This window comes from Sarcophilus harrisii, chromosome 4 (assembly GCF_902635505.1).
Source record: "Sarcophilus harrisii chromosome 4, mSarHar1.11, whole genome shotgun sequence".
Taxonomy (NCBI): Eukaryota; Metazoa; Chordata; class Mammalia; order Dasyuromorphia; family Dasyuridae; genus Sarcophilus; species Sarcophilus harrisii.
In genome coordinates, this window is record NC_045429.1 from 435,561,646 (window position 1) to 435,569,319 (window position 7,674).

The 7,674-nt window shown below is 49.8% G+C and overlaps 1 protein-coding gene across 1 annotated transcript; it reads right to left on the minus strand.

Moving 5' to 3' along the window:
• Nucleotides 1–70: 70 nt before the first annotated feature.
• Nucleotides 71–4,628, minus strand: DHRS13 (dehydrogenase/reductase 13). Its single transcript, XM_031967712.1, has 5 exons — nucleotides 4,225–4,628; nucleotides 3,875–3,993; nucleotides 3,233–3,356; nucleotides 2,652–2,963; nucleotides 71–1,323 (listed from the first exon to the last, which is right to left on the minus strand). The coding sequence occupies exons 1-5, from the start codon at nucleotides 4,349–4,351 to the stop codon at nucleotides 962–964; spliced, it is 1,044 nt and encodes a 347-aa protein (XP_031823572.1). The 5' UTR covers nucleotides 4,352–4,628; the 3' UTR covers nucleotides 71–961.
• Between the last annotated feature and the right edge of the window lie 3,046 nt (nucleotides 4,629–7,674).

Sequence of the window (7,674 nt, forward strand, 5' to 3'; positions counted from 1 at the left end):
TGGCCCCGCCGGAAGCGTGGCTGGGCCGCCATGGTCAGTGTGGCGGCGTTAAAGAGATGCGGAGCGAGAGTGGACATCCAGCCTTTATTGGTCCCGCAAAAACAGACACCCTTCTTCTCCCCGCCCCCTCCTCTCTGGCAAAGGTCACCGCGGGCCCAATGGGTACCAGGCGCAGCTAATCCCACCCTCCACCTTCCCAGCTCTCCTGTCCCAGGGGAGGGCAGACATGAACATCGCCTCCAGGGGACCATGGTCACCTCCTGTCACCTCCCCCAGGAGGACAGCGACGGTCACGTCCATCCCCCAGCCCCCGGGGGACAAAGATCACTTCCATCCCTAGGGGCCTTGGGGGGAAGTGAAACGTCCTGTCACCTCTCCCCAAAGCCAGAGACAGTGATCAGCTCTCCTTCATCCACCCCAGGGGGCTGATCCTCCATCCAGCCTCTTCCCAAGGCCCTGAAGTGTGATAAACACCTAAGGCCACCCTCTCCTTTCTGGCATCCTCCCCCAATAATCTGCCCATTAACAAAAAGTAGAGCCCAGGCTCTGAGGAGATTGAGAAAGGCCTGGAGACAGGTGGCGTGGGGGTGGGCATGGGGTGAGGGGGCCAGCCCAGCAATGGGAATCGTTTTTAGGCTGGACACTGTGTGTGTGTATAAGTCTGCATGTGAGAGTGTGAGTGTACGTGTGTGTCCCCAGATTTACATCTGGATGGGGCTGCTGAGATCACCTCATCCAACCTGCTTTCTTCTACAGACCAGGGAACCAAGGCTCAGAGAGGAGGTCGGAGGGAGTACTCCCCCACAGAAGGGCCTCAGTATTACCTTTGGCTTTTCAGCAGTTTGTCGCTGCTGCTGTAGGCCTAGAAGGCACTCAGAGTAGCTCAATGATTCTGGCCCTAGCCCCCCAAGACAGCTGTACACAAACACGATGTGCTCTGCCCCTCTGGAGGCAATGGAATCTAGAGATTTCTGAACCTAGAGAGTGCTGGGGCTGTGGCGACATGGGCAGAGGGGCTACGTGGAGACCCTGGCTGTGGGCTAGTGTTCTGTGTTTCCTCCTTAGTCAGTCCGGCCAATTTTTCGCTGGCCTCCCATAGCCGACGGGCAGCTCGGTCATCACGGGCCGAGGCGGGAACCTCTTCCACATGGCAGTTGGCAAAATATCGACCACTAAAGGGCTCTATGCCTTCCTGTAGGGCACAGTGGAGGGGTGTCTGTGCTCCCCCTCTTGGAGTCCTCAGCACCAGCCAGGCCAGGGGAGATAACAACATATGCAGCCAGCCTGGAACATGGCGGAGAAACAAATCCGAGTTTACAGGACCTGTGGGCCAGAGAACGAAAACAAGGTTGGCAGAGGACCTAGGGGGTTTGAGGTTCAGAGGCTGAGATTTAGAGCAGAAGGAATCTTAGAAGTCCAGAGCCTCATTTTACAGAAGAAACTGAGAACTGAAAAAGATAATATTATGTGACTTGCCCATTATCATGCAGATGTTAAATGGGCAGTCTCAGGATTTAAATTTAGATCTCATCTCCAAACTCAACATTTTTCCCACCTCCAGGACCAGGAGGGGCTTGGGAGAGGCCTTGGAGAGATTAAGAGATGAAAATCCAAAACAAGAGAGGCAAAGAGTAGTGTTAAGCCTGACATTCACTTTTTCCCCAGGTGAATGCCCCAGACTTGCTAGTCTTCTCTGCCTTGACCACTGAACATGACTGGGGCACTCCAATTTTATACCATTTCCTCTCCTGGAGTGTCACCCTTTCTGCCTACCAGACTCTCGAGAACCAGCTCATTCCTTCCTTTCTCTAAGAAGCCTTGGCTCCTTGCCCACTCCAGCTCCACTGGGGTACTCCCTTCTTTGATCTGGCCCTGACTGTTTCTTTAGTTTGTGCATATCATCTCTATTAGAATGTAAGCATTTGGAGGGCAGGCACTATATCCGATATTTTTGGCTTGGGAGTCCTCACCCAGTGCCTGAGAAATAGTGCCTTGTTGTCTGACTAACGGATTGATGCATGCATGTGCTTTGTCACCTAAGGGAGAGTATAAACAGTTGCAGGGTTGAATGGGGAGTCACAGAGGCTGCACTTGAATCCAGGTCTTGAGAATGCTAAGGTCAGCTAATAATAATTTATCTTTATAAGCGCCTGCCTCTTTGGGCATTCAGCTAATTGGGAGGCAGTATAGTAGAAGGCATGGGGGAGTCGGCGGGCCAGAGTTGTATTCCTAGCTCTTGGGGCTAGCTATATTCTTTTGGGCAAGTCCCTTCCCTTGAGACCAGTTTGTTCCTTTAAAGTGTAAGGAGGTTGATTTAGAATTAAGTAGTTTCTATTTTCTCTTTTAGCTTAGACATTCATAGGCTGTTGATTTAGAGATATGAGGAGCATTAGAAGCCCTCTGCCCTTCAGAGAGGGAAAGTAACTCGTTCAGGTCATAGTGTTAGATAGTGTCAGAGGCAGCATTTGAATCCAGTGCTTCATGGATCCAAGGGAAGTAAAAGTTAAACCTATTAAAACTAGTTAAACCAAGTTGTTTCTCATGTAATGCTTTTTGGCTTACAAGTGGGAAGTAGATCATGAGTCCATGACCAAATAGAAGAAGCCAGGACTCTGAAGAATCAACAGTAGAACTGCGACACCCATGCTCACCTGGATGGGCAGCATAGCAGGTGACTCCAGTGCCCTCAAGCTGGGTGGCAAGTTCTCGAATGAACAGCACATTAGCCAACTTGCTGTCTGCATATGCCCGTAACTCTTGCTGCCAGCCATAGACTGGGCGATCCAGACGGGAGAAATCCAGACGCCCACGGCGGTGGGCTGCTGATGCCATCACCACCACACGGCTTGGAGCACTAGCCTTCAGCCGGGGAAGCAGCAGATGGGTCAACAGGAAAGGCCCCACGTGGTTTACCCGTAGGATTAGATTAAAGGTTTCCTTAACTTTGCCACAGGAACTGATCCCTAAGGAAAGAGCAATGTTGGGAGGGGGAAACCATGAAAATTCCTAGCTTTTTTCCTAATGCCACCTCCAGCATTCTCAAATGCCAACTCTCCTTGATCCTCAGTGTCCCTATCTGTAAAATGGTAACTGTGAACCATCCTTATATTCCCATAGCTTGCATATTGATACCACTCCCCTTTTCTGGGTGTAGTTACTGCCAGGGACTAGCCCTGAGCTCTGACACTTTCCAGGCCCACCCCTTATCCCGGCCTCATCTCCCTGCTCTCACCTGCATTGTGAAAGAGGAAGTCCAGTCTTGGCTCTGAGCTCAGGAAGGCAGTCGCAAAGGAACGGACAGAAGTTAGGCTGGACAGATCCAGCATCATGAAGATGACCTCATTGTTGCCACTCTCCTGGAGACGACAGGGCAGGGATGGGGGTGAGGCGCCTTCCAGCTCATTCCCTGCGAGACCTGAACCCTATTTCTTGGCACTAGAGGGCCTGTGTTCAAATCTGCTTCTACCACTTACTGATTTTGAGTAAGTGACTTAATTTTCTTGAGGCTCGGTTTGCTCATTAATAAAATGAAAGGATTGAACAAGGAGGCCCTTGAATATGAAGTAAGGAGGAGGACTTTGAAACTGGGTCCTCATTCTGGTCCCACTAATCCCTAGTCCACACATAAAGGATCCCAGATCTAGAACTACAAAGTTGAAACTCTTATTTTGCCAAAGAGGAGACAATCCCCGTGAAGTTAATTTAAGCCCAAAGGGCAGAAAAAGGGTTTGAATCCAGGCCCTCTGGGAAGTAGCTTTTGATGTTCCTGAGCCTGTTTCTTCACCTGTTAAATGGATTTAGGACCGCTTGTTTGTCTCTCCCGACTTCCGAAAAGTCTCGCCCGCCCCTGGACAGACTTGAAGGTCACGGTTACCTTTCGGATGTCATAGACGGCAGCCTCCCCCTTCTCCTTGCTTCGGCAGGCTAACACCACTCGGGCCCCGCGCTGGGCTAGCTCCAGGGCCGTCATCTTCCCGATGCCCGTGTTGCCACCTGGAAACTCGGCCCCATCAGTAAAGCCGGGAGCGGGGCGGGGAGAAGCCCCTTCCCGCCCTGCTGCCCAGGGCGCAGCCCCCAGCTCTCCCCGCCTTCGCCCCTGCGCCGGCCGCGGGGAGTGGGGGCGGGGGCCGCGGGGAGTGGGGGCGGGGGCCGCGGGGGGCGGGGGCCGCGGGGGCCGCGGGGGGCAGAGCTCTCCGGGCGCTCAGGTGCGTGGGCCTTCCTTACCTGTGACCACGGCCGTCTTTCCCTTTAGGTTGATGGGGCTCGTACAAGGCATGGCTTTGATGAAGTTGTAGTAGACGAGGACGTAGGAGCCCAGGAGCATCCCGGCTCCCAGCAGGAGGCCGTCCATGGGTACCCGAGGCCGGGGACAGCGGTCAGTTTCCACCTGCTGGATTTCAAGTCCGCTCCCTGGCTCCTCCCCCAACTATGGCAACTCTCAGGACTCAAACTTGCTCCGTGTGGCTGCCGCTCTGCCCCAAACGGCCGCGGCCCCCGTAGGGGCGGGGCGGGGACACCTGGGTCGGTCCGGGCAGCGCAGCCGTTGGAGAGGGGGACTCCGAGAGTCTGGTTTTAGGAAGTTTGGGGGGGTCGCCCCTCTCAGGGCCAGGAAATTGGCAGGCAGGGGCAGCAGTGCCACCTCCAGGCGAGAGCTGGGCAGCGCGCCCTGCTCACCGGCTCAAGTCGTGACTCAGGAGTCTGTTTGGAGGCGGGCAATGGGCTTCCAGCTCAGGAGCCGGACAGGGACCCATTTCACAGCGGAGGAAACTGAGGCCCAGGGAGGTGATGTGCCCAGGTTACACAGGGGGTAGTGGGCAGAGCACAGAGCTCTTGTGACAGCTGGCCGGCAGAAAGCTCGGCATATTGGCCAGGGTACCCTTGGCGACTATGGAGGAGCACCTCCTCTCATGGACCAGGACTCGAGGTCGTGACCACGCAGGTAGGAAGAGCCAACTTGGGACTGAGGCCCAGCTTCCCTGACTCGGGATTCCAGGCTTCCCTTGGGAAATTCTCAGCTAATTGTCCTGATGAGCCCGGGCTCCAGCTTGTGTTCGTGCCTTCCCCTCTTGCCTTCAGACAGCCCTCGCCCGGGGCCTTCCCATCTTTCTCTACTTCTCCTCATCACTGCCTCTCCCATTTCTCCAGGTGGGCAGGGGATCTTGCCCACCTTCCCCATCTCAAGACTGATTTTTTCCCTAGGAAACCTTCCCCGACTCCTGATCATTCCCTCTTCTCTCCCTTAAATAGATACCTCACCTTTATTTATATGTGCCCTTTTTTATAGTTCATATTAAATATATGTAATGCCTCCTTCCACATACATATAAAATATCACCCATTTGTTCTCTTCTTTATATGTATTTTATAGTTTACATATTCCCCTCTTCCTAATAGAATCTTTTTACATATTCCCTTCCCTATATTTTTCTTTAATATTTATATTTAGTATTTAAATTCTATCCATTACTTGTAAAACACTTTTCTTAACATTAAAAATGTTTGATTCTCCCCCCCTTTGAAAAGGCATATGTGAAGTTATGCAAAAGTCATGTTATTCCTCCAAAAAAAAACCCCATATATATTGTCCCCTTTAAGCAACCTTTACATATATATACACTTAGTGCATACATATATCTTAATCTGTGTATATATATTAAATGTATACATCATATATCTACATACACATGCATATATGCATATACGCACCCCCTTTTGTTCAAGTATATATTTAAATTGTAGTAGCTTAAAACTATACTAAGACATCTGGGATACCCTGAATATCTCAGCACTGTTAGAATTTGTAGAAATTATCCATTTCCTCCAAATTCTTTCACCATTTTATACGATACCCTGCACTGAGTTCCAAGTATGGCGATTGCTCAATATACACGTCAGTGCCCACAGATGCCCATCTCAGCTCTGCCCCAGACTTTGCTGGAACACACAACCTCATTTTTCTGGGATTCAGCGTTGGCAGTTATAAAATGGAGAACTGGCATTTTTCCTTTTGAGTGTTGGATTAGGTCATAGATGTAAGTTTCTGGGGCTACTGCTAATTCCCTAGATAAGACTTCAGAAACATCTGGGCTTGAGACCCAGTGAATACCCCCTGGCTAAAGGAAGGTGTGAAGATAATCCTGTTTCTGCCAGCTTTCAAAAAACCTACCTCTCTGAAGAGAATTCTGGGCTGGTAAAAGTTCAGAAGATTCTGAGGGGAGAACATCGCAATCTCATTTAGGATGGGTGTTTTCAAATTCAATAATAGCAACTTTCAGTTTAGAAAATGCTTTATAGACATCTCAGTGGACCTTAAGAAATCTAATAATAAAAGCTAACGTTTATATCGCACTTTTGAGGTTCGCAATGAACTTTACATACATTATCTCATTTGATCCTCACAACAACCCTGTGAGGTAGGCGTTACCCCATTTTACAGATGAGGAAATTCAGATAGATTTTAAATGTCCTGCCCAGATCCCACAGCTCACAGCAGAGGTAGGAGTCTAAACCAGTTCCTTCTCATCACTCCAAGTCCAAAGTTGCATTCACCCCCCCTTTTCCTCTCTAGCCCAACCTCAGATTATAGGGGAGAAAAGGAAGTGAGATGGCCAGGTCTCCTCTCAGACCCATGCTCTGCCACTAATCCTTATCACTCCTTAGTATAAGCTTCCTTCAAAGATGCTTGAAAGGTTGATATGTGTAAATCGGATTTGTTTTGTTTTGCAAAGTTGCAGAGAACAAAACTACAAGCAGCCAGTGGAAATTGTGGATTTCAGTTTCAGGGAAGGTGAACTTCCTGGCAATCCCAGTTATCAACAAGTGGAAGGGACTGCCTCAGTTGGCAATGGAGGTCTCCCAGGGGAGGCTGGAATGGCTGATGGGAAGGGTGTTCTTGTTCAGGCCAGGGTCAGCCTAGATGATTCCTGAAGTCTTCCCACTCTTGAGATTCTATGGACAGAGATGAGAATCTCTCAATGCTCCCTAGACCCCGCGGGGCTGCTTGGACAGCAAGGTTTGTTTCTAGTTTTCCGTTTCAGAAAATGAGATGAATGCAACAGAAAATGCCTTTGGTCCCCTTACACCAACCAAGCTAATTAAAAACACACAAACCACCAAATGAATCCACAGGTCTTTCCACCCATGAGTCACACTACTATTTAATGACTAGACTTCAGAACCAGTTTGATGCCCTTCCTCTAAATCACCTTTCCTGGGTCATGGACCTTCTTGGTAATTTTAGGAAGCCCACACACCCCTTCTCAAAATAGTACTTTTAAATGAATAAGATGCATAGGGATTACACAGGAAACCAAAGGTAAGTGAAAACAAAGCCCTACTTTTTCCCTCATCCAGGTTCACAGGGCTGGGGAGGGTCTAGTTTGATTACAGAGCCCAGTCACAAGTTCTGATACCTAACACCCCAAAGAATTTTAACAACAGGATACTCCCACCCCAAATGATACACGAGTCACTGACTTCCCTTCTCTCATCCATTCAAAATTCAAATTTCACAGAGGTTTCCATTTTCCTGGAACAATGTTAAAGGCTAAATAAAGATTGTCCAAAGAGCTCATCTTCCCCATCTTTGGCCATTAGTCCCTGGGGGTTCAGGGAGAACGGGAAGACCTTCTTCTCAAGGTGATGACAGGCATGACAGACAGGCAGAAAACATGA